Below are 14,309 nucleotides of genomic sequence, written 5' to 3' on the forward strand. Positions count from 1 at the left end.
TGGATTCCATGATTTACTCATTAGTATGAAAGTGCATAATAATAATGATCACGTCCACTGCGACACTTGTAGAGTTTACTCTTTCCTAGGCAAAGGTCGAACGGAGTTCTTTATATCACAAGGTATGACAATGATATTTACCACACCCAACACCCATCATCTACATCCTATATATAAATCATTGTCACCATCACCACATATTCACTGTTACATCATAAAAGTTCCAAATATATCACATCTTTTGCGCTATCATATAAAAAAAGAGGAGGCAGTTGAAGGAGGACGAATTAAAAAAAAAAAAAGTAGAAGAAGATTATTTCAAAAATTGTGAAACGAGTGCCTTATAAAGCATGGACCACTGAGGCATAGAATTCGTTCTCATTGAGTATAAAGTTAAAATCAAAGTGAAGAATTCTAATTACCTCACGAAATATATACATACCTTCCATGTGATGCCATGTATAAATGGGCAATGTAACCAACACCCGTTTCACCCAGCTTGTGGTATAGGGTATTTCTAATTAGACTTAGTGGGTTCATTGGTGTCATGACTTAAAACCTATGCACTTAATACTAATGTAGACAAGGGCATGAGTTTTGCTAGTTGAGAAGTTAAGGGGGATAAAAACACAAAAATATGTATGATTCTAGTTATAAGTGACATTTCGATTTGCATTTCTAATCGTATTATCTTTGATAATATTATTAATTAATTTATCTTCGTACGTATGAGGGTCACGTTAAAATTTCAAAACCTTATAAACTTTGATTGGTTCGACATTTCGTAACCGTTTTACACCAATTTTTATCCGAGTCATCACTAACCCGATAAACCCAAAACGGATGTAACTTAACCCATTTTGTGTTTCTTTTGACATGTTACCTAGGTACATTTGTATTTATTGTTTAGTGGTTAAGTGTTGATCATGAGAAAGTTTGTGGAGAATATTGTTTTTAATCTAGTTCTAATCGTTGATTCATTTGATGATTGGAAAATGATTGAGGATTATAACGTTATAAATATCGTTTGGAATTTTAAGTTATGGAAACGTTCTATGAGGAAAAGCTTTGTGATTTATGCATTGGAAGTTGTAAGCTTGTTTGAGGTATTGAGGGATTGACCTTAGATCTCAATTGATAGTTAAAGCAGTTTCTACAAAAAGTTATTTTGAGTTGTAGAAAGAAGATCACCTAGGTATTGTTGTCTTATAGTTAAAAACAGATTTGCTTGAAATCAAAAGCCAAGTGTGGGGGATTTGATCGGTCATGATTTGACACGATCGTTTGTATTTACAAGCAACAAAAGTGTCGGTGTTTAGAAAGAAAACAAGGTACTTTGACATAATTTTATGTATTTCAGGTTTTTGGAAGTTGGAGCAAAAAGATGATTAAAAAGGAAAATGTTGTCCGAAACAGTGAAGACCACAATTTGCGGCCTGGTCACCACAAATTGCAGTGGGTCTCATTTTTTGAACAGAACATGTTTGGCCGCAAAATTTCAGTGCAAAATTGCGGCAGGATCAATAGAGACCGCAAATTGCGGTGGTGTCGAGTAGGATGCAGTTTTTTGGTTCCGAATTTGAGGGGTTTTGGCTTGGGGGTTAAGACTACTCTTCTATAAATATAAACCCTAAGAGCTACGATATACAGATCTTTTATCCCAGTTTTTAGAGCCCTAAACACACAGAAAAACATCACTAAACATCATCAATCAAGGATTCAAGTCAAGATCAAGGATGTATTCTTCATGCAATTTCAAGAAATCATCATGTTCATCATCTTCAACATGAGTGGCTAGTTTTCTTACTTTATTGCTTTCATGAAAAATTAGTATATGTATATGTCATTCAAGTTTTGTGTGATTTGCAATATTATGATACTTAAGTCTTTTGTATTATGAAAATTATGAATTGGTCGAGTTTTATTGAATGCAAGTTGATTAATTGTTGATTATTGCAAGACCATTATTGTTGCTTAACATTTTGTGTTGAATCCATCTTAGAGTTAATTAGTTAAGGATTAAGACACTGATCACTTACTTTTTACCTATTTTTTTTATCTTGCATGTTTAAAATAAGAGTATAAAAAAAACTTTACCTTATATTTCTTATATCTATTTATAGAAGTAGACAATTAATTTGGACATCTCAAAATGGAATACTAGACAATTAATTAGGGACGGATGGAGTATTACTTAGCTGACGAGATTTACCCAACGTGTTCATCATTTGTTAAGGCGTATTCTAGTGCAGCTGGTCAAAACTGTTGTTACTTTTCAAAGAAATAAGCTTCTGCAAGCAAAGATGTTGAGAGAACCTTTGATATTTTTTACAGTGACGTTGGCGTATACTGCAACAACAAGCACGAGCTTACAAGGTGAAAGCTATTCAAAGGATCGTGTATGCGTGTATCATTATGTACAACATGCTTGTTGAAGATAAAAGATATAACATTGTTGAGGTTTATGAACCGGTTGTGAACATGCAAACTAGTTGGATCGATAGGTGTGACACGTATAAGAGAAGGACGAAGATATTACACGATAGGGAGGTACACAAAGGTTTACGATCCGCTTTGGTAGAACATCTTTGAACTATACGCGAAGATGAGTAGTTATTTTAATTTTAGTTGAAGGTTTTAATTTCGTTTAGAGTTTTATGAATTGTAGTTTGGTTTTTAATATGAATTTTAATTTTAATTTTCTTTTCTAGTAATCCAAGTTTTATTTTATTTATTTTGTCTGATTTTATTTTATAATCCTTAATTAATTAAAAACAATAATATAAATACTAAATAATAAATATTTCTTCCATTCAAAACACTGAAAACTAACATTGAACGATTTCTCCATTTTCTTCCCAATGTCAGTTTTTCTCCAGTGTCAGTAGTCAGCGTCCATTCATAAAAACACAACGAAAGATACTAAAATACATTGAAAACTGAAAGTGTCTCACGACGAGGAGATGAAAGTGTTTGGCGCATTTATCAAAGACGCTTGAGCGTTTTGTTTCGTATTATGGCGGTTGTCCTTTTGGTATTGAGATGATTCTTAATTTTTCGATCTTCGGTTAGATTGATTATCATCTTTTTCATTGTTTATTCGTGTTATTAATGCTTTGTATGCCTTTTGGCTTTATAGTTGGTTTAGCGAGCTTTAGTTTAGTTATGCTCGGGTCTCTTGGTTTGTAAGTTTAAAGGATGTCTCATTCTTAGAATGATCCTTCTTTTTTTTTTTTTATAAAAGTTTATCCGTTTTATTTATAAAAGTTTTTTCCGTTTTTTTCCCTGTGTTATTCCATATGACTAGAGCCTGAAAGTTGCACCATCATCGATTGCATTTCCAGGTAAATAATGGAGTACCAATTTCATCTCTGCGTTATCAAACGTTGGAGCTTTTTCTTAGAACTTTTGTTACATTGTTTATGAAACTTGCTCAATAATTATAATGTTTGTTGTATATTAATTGTTTCACCCCAATATATATATATATATTTTGCAATTAGAGAGAACTACATCTGTAATGTGTTGGTTGCTATTTTTGTAAGTACGTATGATTGGCTATCTTTAGTGGGAAAAAATGCCTTTCAAAAAAAAAAAAAAATCTAATTAGTGAAAAAATAGCACAACTAGGGTTGTGATGCAGGATCATCGCAGGCTAATATGGATATCAAGTGGGGTCAAGTTTATCAAGTGGGACTGCATGATTATATGGCATATTTATTTGGGTTGAAGGCTGGCCGAATGGGATTGGGTTCAACTAGCCGAAAACTTGGTGAACAAGCAGGATCCGAAATCTTGGTGACCAAGCAAGAAGTTTGATTTAGTTTCTAATTGAATATAAATAAGTTATTTTTGTTTCCTTATCTAAGTTTAAACTATTATATAAAGGACCGGTAGTTTATTCTTCCATTCAGTTTTCCTGTTTCTGATCAATATAATTAAAAATAAAAATAAAAAGGCTGTTGCCGTTTGGCTTTATTAAAGCCTTGTGTCAACTCTGTGAGTCAATGTCGAGGACTAACGTTTCATTATCTTCTCCTAAACAGGTTAGGGTGATGGAAAGCGTGAATATAACAGATAAAGAAAGGCAGATATTTGATCTGTTGCTTCAAGTTGTAAAACATTTTAATCTCGAAACTCAACTTCGGGTTGCTGGTGGGTGGGTCCGAGACAAGCTTCTAGGAAAAGAATGTTACGATATCGATATAGCTCTTGATAACATGTTGGGTAGAGAGTTTTGTGAAAAGGTGAACGATTATTTCGTATCTATGGGGCAAAAAACGCAAGGATTTGGCGTTATTAAAAGTAATCCGGACAAATCAAAACATTTGGAAATAGCAAAGATTCATCTTTTTGATGTTTCGATTGATTTTGTTAACTTAAGCAGCAGAATTGGTATAACCGAGTATGGTACTCCAGAACAAGATGCGTATAGAAGAGATTTGACTATTAATAGTTTGTTTTATAACCTTAATACGTCTGTAATTGAAGACTTTACAGGTAGAGGAATCGACGATTTAAAATGTGGTAGAATCGTGACTCCTTTACCCCCGAAAGTGATGTTTTTGGATGATCCTTGCGTAGTTCTTAGAGCAATTCGATTTAGTGCTAGATTTGAATTTGATATGGTTGAAGAGATAAAAATAGCAGCTGTTGATAATGATGTAAAAACTGCAATTTCGGATAAAATTACTAGAGAACGTATCGGTCACGAGATTGATCTTATGATTAGTGGTAACCAACCAGTTAAAGCAATGGAACTTGTATCTGAATTAGGGTTATTTTGGGTTGTTTTTACGTTGCCTTCGAATTTTGAGGTTGAAATTTCGGATAGGATTTGTGTTAATTACGTAGATGAAGCATGGAGATTTCTGCGTGCATTAGGAGCTTGTACCATGAGTAATGAACAACGGAGATTGTACTTGTACGCAGCGTTGTTTCTTCCATTTAGAAAGACGAATTGTGGAGATAATAAAAAGAGAATTGTTTCACCTTTGAACCATATTTTTAAAAGATCACTTAAGCTTAATGCTGATAATGTCATCAGGTTGCACAATGCAGTTGAAAAGTTTAAGTCTTTGATTCCGTTTATGGTTTCGAATGAAGAATGTGTGAAGCGTATTGAGGTTAATTGGAATCCAGATATGATTGATGTTCCTGTTTCGTTAGAATTAAGAATTTTGTTGGGGTTGATTTTGAAGGAAGTTAAGGATTTATGGAGGGCTGCGTTGATGTTGTCGATTCTGTTGGATAAAGAAGATTCTTCTGTTGAGAGTAAAATAGGAGTTTTTAGGGAAATTGAGGGACGGATATTGAAATTAGGTTTAGAGAACTTGTGGGAAGTTAAACCATTGATTAATGGGGGGGAAATAATGAAGCTTTTGGAGGTTGAAAATGGAGGTCTGGTTGTTGGTAAATGGCAGCAAAAGGTAATACAATGGCAGCTTGCTTACCCTTGTGGTAATGTAGATGAGTGTGGTGATTGGTTAATGAGTCAAACACGGTTGAATCATCCTACAACTTGAAGACACTAATGAATGTTAGTTTCTGCTAGTTTTTTTTGTTTTATTTTTTATTTTTTGCTAGTTATAAATTGTCTCCAAGGATGTGATCATATAATTGAACCATATGAAATTATCATATTGATAATACTACATTTCATGAGTTGGTACATGTATTTGATTGAAGCATATGATTATATGAATATTTATATGCAGAAGAAAAATTGACGAAAGCATCAAATATTACGATACTTATATTAGCCAAACCCATTTTGGTCGGTCGCTACAGTAACTTTCGCTGTCCTAATGCTGACTTCAGCATGGCATCAGCAATTTTGTCTTTTTCCCTTTTTTTTTTTTTTTTTTTTTGGTTTGTTTTTTCAGCCCAGTGCCTCCGACCTAGTTAAATATATCAGATAAAAGAAAATATAAATAATAATTAAGATTTAAAATAAAAAAAAAAAAAAATGAAAGGAGCTTACCAAATCCCAAGTGTAGTCGTCCATTATGGTTGGCCAAGTCCAATTGCCCACAACAACACACCTTCCTACTCCCTACATTATCCTAATTCACCAACTCCTTGATCTCTATATATTTTCAATCTTTTTCTCATTGCAATTCAGTTTAATTCATTTCTACAAACCTAATACATATATAGCTACCAATTAAGTACCAATAATTTCCCACTCTTCACATTCATACATATACATATTTTGATTATAATGGCCTCCAACGGAGAAACACAAGCAGCAAAACATCAAGAAGTTGGTCACAAAAGTCTCCTTCAAAGTGATGCACTTTATCAATACATACTCGAAACTAGCGTCTATCCACGAGAGCCGGAATCCATGAAAGAGCTACGTGAGGTCACTGCCAAACACCCATGGTTAGTGCTTACTTTTTCCATTCTTAATTTCGACACCTAGTTTGCGTGTGTGTGTGTATGTGTATGTGTATGTGTGCGTGTATGCATATTTAAATATTCATGTAGGATATGAATTATATGATACATTGGCATAGATGCATAGTAACAGGATTTCAATTGTCAATGCATGAAATGGACATAAGTTAATGTGTACATGATACATACGTACATATACCAATTTGATTTCGACCTTAGCTTTTATCTCTGGGTGCAAAAATTTCTTTAAAATACTCACTTAATTTTGATATATAATTTAGGAACCTTATGACGACATCGGCCGATGAAGGACAGTTTTTGAACCTTCTTCTGAAGCTCATAAACGCTAAGAACACAATGGAAATAGGCGTTTACACCGGTTATTCCCTTCTGTCGACCGCTCTTGCTCTCCCTGAAGATGGAAAGATATTGGCGTTGGACATAAACCGTGAAAATTACGAAATTGGCCTTCCAATTATTGAGAAAGCGGGTGTTGCTCACAAGATTGACTTCAGAGAAGGCCCTGCTCTTCCCCTTCTTGATCAAATGGTTGACGATGTGAGTACTTTTGAATTTTATGAGACATTAGTTTCTTTTTTTTCCTTTTTAATATAGTAAAAGTTAATTGAGTATATATTTGGTTTATAATTTATAGGTTAAATTTCATGGATCGTTTGATTTTATATTTGTGGATGCTGATAAAGACAATTATCTTAACTACCACAAGAGATTAATTGATCTAGTCAAAATTGGGGGAGTAATTGGCTACGATAACACTCTTTGGAACGGGTCATTGGTGGCGCCAGCAGACGCACCATTGAGGAAGTACGTAAGATATTATAGAGATTTCGTGTTGGAGCTTAACAAAGCTTTGGCTGTCGACCCAAGAGTCGAGATTTGTCAGCTACCAGTTGGTGATGGAATCACTTTATGTCGTCGTATAAGTTAATCACGACCAAATACCCACTTACATGTTCAAAGTGCTGTGTGTTTTCATCTTAATATATCGTATATCCTGAGCTTGTTAGAGGATCATATCATTTAATGTGTACAATTTCCTTTCTTTAATTCAACTGATGTTAATGTTGATGTGATGATTATGTTTGTATTCAATGTTAATTTTTATACTCAGTATATGGGGGGTGTCATTCAAATATGAAGAGAATATATCAACCTAGTTATGTTATTTTGCTAACAATATTGTTCTATTTTCATTTAATCCAAAAGAGCATTATTTGAATAGATAGCCAAGTAAACGCATTAATATTTTCAAATCAAATTAAGCAAAAAGCATCATATTAGACTTGGGTGATGTTTGTTTTTTAAAATATTTTTTTTTCTAAATATATACGGACCATGTCGTAAAGAAGACGTCTAAAGGTCTGTAAAGTGTAAACTGAAGAAAAGACTATTTGTTTTTATGTCTACAAAATAACTTAATTTTATTTGCTAGTTATTCCTTTATAAATTGTCTCATATCATCCTATATTTGGAAGCGAACATATATTTTGACGCATGATAATCATATAGTATCATGAGTTGATTATTTGTTCATAGATACTCATAATTAGGAGCTTTGGTCTTGGAGTTGGACGCACTGGTCTAGTTTATTCAACTTCCATCATAGTCGCAATTCACACTTTAACTGACGATTCAGGATGGTATTTGCACTTATTATATAGTCGAACCATTTCGGATATATTACATAAAGGGTGCAACTTTCAAAAGGACAGATTAGCGTTAGTTATCTCCAAGGACTGAAACAGAAGAAAAATGATGTCAAACAATACAGTACCATAGTAGAAAAGAAATAAGGTTTTAGTTTTTCCTAAGAAAGAATCAACTGTTTGATAATATTACACATTCAATAATCCCCCAAATTTAATCACATTGCAAAAGTTGAAAACAACTGAGCATTTGCGCCTAATATCTCGAAAACAAAACTAAAAACACTGATTATGTGAAATGGGGTGGGGTTGGATGTGCGGTAAACATGTGAATTACGCACCTTCTGCAAGGGTACTCTTGGATGTACTGATGTAAAGAACTGCAAAAAAAAATAATGAAGATAATAAATAATTATGTTTATATCATATATATCATATTATGGAAAAATCTTAAGTCTAATTGCAAAACTCAAATGTTTAGTCAGATTAAAAAACTCACCATTGTTTCCTCGAATGAAAGCATCACCATACTTGTTTTTCAGTTGTCCATTGACATATTCTTCAGTTTGCTCCATTGCTATGTTCATGTACCCATCCAAGCAAGCCAAGATACCTGCACACCCGATGCTTCATTAAAATACTAACTAATTACTCTTATATTTCTAAGTTTTTATCTGACCTCGTTTTGCCATTTTATAACACAAAAGAGGCACTAAGAATCTAATGTAATTCGTTGGTTCACATATCTCGATGCAATTTATTGGAACGGAATGTTAATATTCTTCCATAGTCTATAGTTAAAGATGATTCACTTAATGAGAAAATTCGAGAAATGAGTGAGAAATTCCATGAAATCGTGGTTTTTACCAAGTTTGACCCCGTTGACCGAGAAAGCTCGCGAGATAGATAGCTCGTCTCGGCTGCCTTTCAAAAACGAGATCTCGGGAGGAATAACGAGATTTACAACACTGATCATGAGGTGAAACACCTCCATGTTTGAGCTTTTTTAACTTGTTGTAAACTAATCCACTTTTACAATTTTCTTATTAAATTAAGTTAAACCAACCATGTATCCGTGATAGAAGAGCCTAACTTTCAGGGGGTAAATGACTTGACCAATGACAAGAAAACATGGTACTGGTATGGTTCCGGTATCGGTACGGTAAAAAAAAGGTACCCTACCTATTTGGTACCGCAATGGATACATCTAATAGAATAATGAATTAAAGGTACCAAATAAGTGACCTGTAAATGGTTTTTAAATTGTAAACTAAACCACCGTTTGGATTAATTAATAGACTAGCCTTGGGTTTGGCTCATGATCAGGTGTATATATATATATATATATATATATATATATATATATATATATATATATATATATATACACACACACACATATATACATATAGTGTCTATATAATTTGATTTCATATAATCTCTTTAGACCATCTCCAACAACATACTTTAACAAAAGATTAAGATATAAGATCACATTCTAAAAAGGATTCACCTACAATCAAGTACTTTATATATGAAGTATATAGTGGAAGAACTAAAAAAAAAAGGGTTCGATGGATCTCTGCTAGATGGGAAAAGGGAGCAATTGATAAACTGATGTGGCTGACAAATCCTAAGCTGCAAATTCAACAAATTTGCAATAATCGATAGACTGCTGTGCTTGTGTTTGGTTAAAAACTGCTTCTGCAAGTTTCATTCTTTTTTAAGTGAGCTACTCAGTCAAATTGGATACTAAGTCAAATTGTGTACTTGTATATATTATATATCATACATTATATAGGTATGTAATACCTCTGTACATCCTTCATTATATTATCAATAAAATCTAACACATCAGTCCATCAAAAATATATGTATATGTATTATGTATATGTACACATATAAAATTTAACTCAAAATCGCGCGCAAAAGAAATCAGCTGAAACACAAATTTTGTGGATGATTATAGTGGTACTAATTATTGAAGTGCCAAATATTTCTATACCGGTACCGGTTCTAAAACAAACAAATACCGTTACCGTACCGGGAAGTACCGCATTAAAAAAAAAATTATTCAAATACCGAATACCGTACCGAGTGTAGTGGTACGGTACCGGTTCGGTACAAATACGATATCAGGATTTCGGGTACTAATGCTCACCCCTAGTAGTCAGAACCACCAACACGTCAATTATCGAAGAAATCCAACTTTTCCACTTAACAAACACTTTCAATCTATTCAATTTTAATTTTAGAATATCATTATAATCGTTTCTCACATCAACATCAAAATATTTGTAAAAATTGGGAACACTATCACCTTGTTGAAAAAACTTCGCATAATAAACATGTACTTAATTTTACAAAAGGGCCATTGTCCTACTGGTATCAAGGTAACCACTCCAACCAAGAGGTTGAGGGTTCGAGTCCAGGGGGACTTGAATATACTCATGAAAAAATCGTGTAGAGTGTGTGAATTTGCCTTTAAAAAAATAAACATTTACTTTTCGAAAACACTTGTTAATTAACTCATCAATCAGTTTCAAGCTTAAAATCATATATAGTTGGGAATCAAACCTAGAAAACTGCTTATGGTGTTGTAGCTAACTAAAAGCAGTATAAACACTAGCCTACATATACTACTAACTAGACTATATATGTGATTACATAATACCAATCTAAATTCGAACAGTTAACGTAATACGTTACATAACATTATCAGATGTAGCATATACATATTAAATACAGCTAATTCATTGAGTGAAAATTAAAATAAAAAGTAAAAAATCAAACCTCGATAATCGACACCGGAATTCAATTTGACAACAACAGGTCTACCACGAATTGATTTGAGGAAATCAGAAGGGGTTTTGGTTGTTGTTGATGAACCTTTTTCCCTTGATGCTATGCTTTCTGCTCCTCCACTCATCTTTTGTATCTAATTTCTTTGTAGTTATTGATTCGATCAATGGAATCGAAATAAATTGGGGATGATGCAATTGCGAATCAATTTTTAGGGTTTTGAATACAAAAGGGGAGAGCGGCCAGCGAGTGACGTAAGCGTTTGGGTGATTTATGACGTCATACGAGGAATTTAATTATATTTGATATATATAAAACATGCTTTTACTTTTATTTATTTTAATTATTATTTATTTTATTTTGTCACTTGTTAGACTTAACAAAACTATAAAAATCGGAGTGTTAAATTTGTTATAAAGTTCAATTTGAATTTTAACACCGAGCAAGATTTTTAAGATGGGTAATTAGAGTGGTGTTAAAAATGATTGAAAGTATTGTAGCTAAAGGAAATTACAGAAAATAAAAGAAAGTAATACATAGAATACTATTCAGGATTCATAATAATTTTGATATCAACTAGTTGTGGAACACTCGCTTCGCGCCGGGGTTTCGGTTTTCAATATATTTTATTGCGTTTAGTTTGTAAAATTATTTCGTAGCTAACGATGATGTCGTTGAAGCGCAACTCGAGTCGAACTAAAAGCTATAACACATCAAAGATTTAAATGTTATTTTAAATTAATAATAAACTTGCATCTCCGTGTTTCGCTATAGAATTGTTGACTTTTAAATATTTAACGCAATTAAGTCGTTATTTTGTAGAGAAAAATATAAAAGAAATCGAAAAATAAAAAAATAAAAATTGTTATAAAGGGTAGAGAAAAATATAAAGGAAAAAAAAAGCTACAGTAAACGAACCGGAAAAAAATTGTTACAATACCATTGCTACAGTGATTCCGTTGCTACAGTAATTCTGTTGCTACAGTGCTAACGGGCTACAGTGATTCCATTGCTACAGTAAAATAGATAAAAAGACAAAAATGCTCCTGATACTATTCATCATTTTTGTCTAATAGTTAATATGGTAATAATTTGGATTATACCTGTGTACCAGACGAAAATAATTACATCTTAGTCGCGAACGTGTTAGTCTTGTATATGATCGTGTATTCTGTATATAATTCCTTCGTGTGTCTAATTGATGATGGGATGTAGGTGATTGCCTACCATGTCTATCAGTGTACATAACTCTTTCTCTTATATATGTAGGATTAATGTGCAAGGTACAACATATGATTATATTGCTAAATTCATTTGAGCCTTTGGGGTCACACATATATACACCTAGACGTCAAACGTAATATATATATTATGTATATATATTACTTAAGTAACGAAATAAATTAAAATACTTAATTTTGAATTAAGTGTTTGATTGAGATTGATGAATTAATTAAATGAAAATTCATTTTTCAAAAAGCAAGAAACTTGTTTGTTGAACGAGTTAAAATTAGATATGGAAAATATATTTATTTCATTACCTACTCCAATTATATATGTTGGTCTTGGGTTCAGTGACCAACTACATCACTGAATACAATTTGTGCAATAGTACATATTTGACTAATATGTTATTTTTGGTTTTAAAAAATTAAAAAGGAAGAAAACGAGAATCGGTTCCAACACATCAAGTATTATATATATTGATTATGGTGTTGAGAGTACTACACTAGTTTTCACATGATAAGATTCTAAAATAAGAAACCAAATTTTTTTACTTTGATCACTGTGTACGAGTTAAACAAAAACATATTAACATCATGGTTTTGTTATTCTTTTCGAACCATATACGAAGTATTAATTATTCATTGTCTCGGTATAATAATTTGATTATTATATTACGTTACTTGGGTTTGGACTAGCATCCATTGACGGTCGTTTGAAGTATAGTGTGAACTATCAAAAGAGACGGTCATACTATTGATCATAAGTTTCTCTCCTACAATCCGTTTCTTCAGGAAAGGTATATCGTTTACTCATTTCATAAATTTATATATTTTGACAATTATTAGTGGTGTAACTGGATCTAATGGAACCGTTAATCGTGTGCATGTTTTGTAATAATAAGTTTATTTTAACTATCTGTTGCGTTAATCTGAATGAAAAGTACACACGGTTTTCCATCAGTGGTATCAGAGCCGCTTTTACACCATTTTAATTGTCACGTGATTTTCTCATATCTAGTTTTGTGATGAATTGGTAAAAAGTAAAAATAAATTTTTTTCATAATTTCAACATGTTTGTTTTAAATTAAACCTCATGAGACACAATTAAGATCTGAAAAATATCACTGTTATAAATTTTGAATTTATTTATTATAGCTTGAATAATTATTGTTTATTTCATTCCATGGTTGTACACATACATTGTAACCATTGACAAGCCATACGTAGTTTTTAATAATGTAGTTATTAGAATTGTGATTGCACACATAGCCCATAATGCCCCGTCCTATGTATGATTATTGTGATTGTTGATTACGGCAATATTATGTCATGTTGATTATTTGTATTATTAAGGCCATTTTGAAGCCAAAGTTGTATTATATTTATTTCTCATTTTCATAGTATTGTATTTAAATTTATTTCAATTTATAAAAGTACTAGTTTAGTTGTATTTTCAAATTTAAATAAATGTAACAAGATGAAGATTGAAAATAAAATACAACATGTTTTTGGTTTAAAAGATGGCGAACATGTCAAGTTGACAACGATAGCGTTTGTCAAGTTTTCACTTGATTCTTGAATCAAGTAGGAGCTACGATATTACCCTTAGTTTGACCTCTTGATCCCATGTCGGCTCATGGGATCGAGCATAGGATTTTTGGGCTAGACTATGTGTGTGTGATGCATGATATGGTTGTGTTTTATTTTTGCATTATACATAATTGTTGATTAGAATATATGCTAAATGTTTTTGATGAAAACATCAAATAAAGCCGGTAACAGTTTCAATGATTAAGATTGATGATTTTAAAAAGTTAAACTCTAACGAGTTTAAAGTTAAATGATTTTTGAAACACAAATTATATATGATCGAAATCTTTTAAAATTGTTTTAAAATGATACACGTTTGTGTATTTGTTACTTTTATATATAAAATAAAATAACAAACTAGACGCATAAACACGGTCGACATATATAAAATTGGTTAAAATGATTTTTAACAAATAGTGTAGCGAATCTTGTGTGCATGCATTATTCGTTAACACAAACATTTTTAAAATACCCGTCAAATTTAAGTCATGCCATCCAATGAGCTTGCAAACACTCCTCGTTATTTTTTGGTTACGGTGAGACCTAATCGAATTATAGCCACGAGGTGGATTTTTAGTTACGAGTGAGACTAGGCTGAATTTTCACTGTTTTTAAATTGGAC

The 14,309-nt window shown here is 32.3% G+C and overlaps 3 protein-coding genes across 3 annotated transcripts; 2 read left to right on the forward strand and 1 right to left on the reverse strand.

Annotated features, from left to right (window-relative positions):
* The first annotated feature begins 4,007 nt into the window (after positions 1-4,007).
* LOC139863709 (tRNA nucleotidyltransferase cca2-like) lies at positions 4,008-5,904 on the forward strand. Its single transcript, XM_071852314.1, has 3 exons — positions 4,008-5,503; positions 5,718-5,789; positions 5,886-5,904. The coding sequence occupies exons 1-3, from the start codon at positions 4,008-4,010 to the stop codon at positions 5,902-5,904; spliced, it is 1,587 nt and encodes a 528-aa protein (XP_071708415.1).
* Positions 5,905-6,177: 273 nt separating this feature from the next.
* LOC139861120 (caffeoyl-CoA O-methyltransferase-like) lies at positions 6,178-7,558 on the forward strand. The gene is made up of 3 exons (XM_071849422.1): positions 6,178-6,387; positions 6,684-6,960; positions 7,058-7,558. The coding sequence occupies exons 1-3, from the start codon at positions 6,224-6,226 to the stop codon at positions 7,349-7,351; spliced, it is 735 nt and encodes a 244-aa protein (XP_071705523.1). The 5' UTR covers positions 6,178-6,223; the 3' UTR covers positions 7,352-7,558.
* A 553-nt stretch (positions 7,559-8,111) lies between these two features.
* On the reverse strand, positions 8,112-11,103 carry LOC139863142 (uncharacterized). Its single transcript, XM_071851791.1, has 3 exons — positions 10,863-11,103; positions 8,569-8,682; positions 8,112-8,449 (listed from the first exon to the last, which is right to left on the reverse strand). Exons 1-3 carry the CDS (start codon positions 10,996-10,998, stop codon positions 8,403-8,405), a joined length of 297 nt encoding a protein of 98 aa, XP_071707892.1. The 5' UTR covers positions 10,999-11,103; the 3' UTR covers positions 8,112-8,402.
* Between the last annotated feature and the right edge of the window lie 3,206 nt (positions 11,104-14,309).

This window comes from Rutidosis leptorrhynchoides, chromosome 8 (genome assembly GCF_046630445.1).
Source record: "Rutidosis leptorrhynchoides isolate AG116_Rl617_1_P2 chromosome 8, CSIRO_AGI_Rlap_v1, whole genome shotgun sequence".
NCBI lineage: Eukaryota > Viridiplantae > Streptophyta > Magnoliopsida > Asterales > Asteraceae > Rutidosis > Rutidosis leptorrhynchoides.

Coding starts and splice junctions, on each gene's coding strand:
- LOC139863142 (XM_071851791.1), bottom strand. CDS start 10,998: ATGAGTGGAGGAGCAGAAAGCATAGCATCAAGGGAAAAAGGTTCATCA. Junction 8,683..10,862: donor TTCCGGTGTCGATTATCGAG/GTTTGATTTTTT, acceptor TCGGGTGTGCAG/GTATCTTGGCTTGCTTGGAT. Junction 8,450..8,568: donor TTTCATTCGAGGAAACAATG/GTGAGTTTTTTA, acceptor TTTTTTTTGCAG/TTCTTTACATCAGTACATCC.
- LOC139861120 (XM_071849422.1), top strand. CDS start 6,224: ATGGCCTCCAACGGAGAAACACAAGCAGCAAAACATCAAGAAGTTGGT. Junction 6,388..6,683: donor GTCACTGCCAAACACCCATG/GTTAGTGCTTAC, acceptor TATATAATTTAG/GAACCTTATGACGACATCGG. Junction 6,961..7,057: donor TTGATCAAATGGTTGACGAT/GTGAGTACTTTT, acceptor TATAATTTATAG/GTTAAATTTCATGGATCGTT.
- LOC139863709 (XM_071852314.1), top strand. CDS start 4,008: ATGTCGAGGACTAACGTTTCATTATCTTCTCCTAAACAGGTTAGGGTG. Junction 5,504..5,717: donor TGGTTAATGAGTCAAACACG/GTTGAATCATCC, acceptor ATTTATATGCAG/AAGAAAAATTGACGAAAGCA.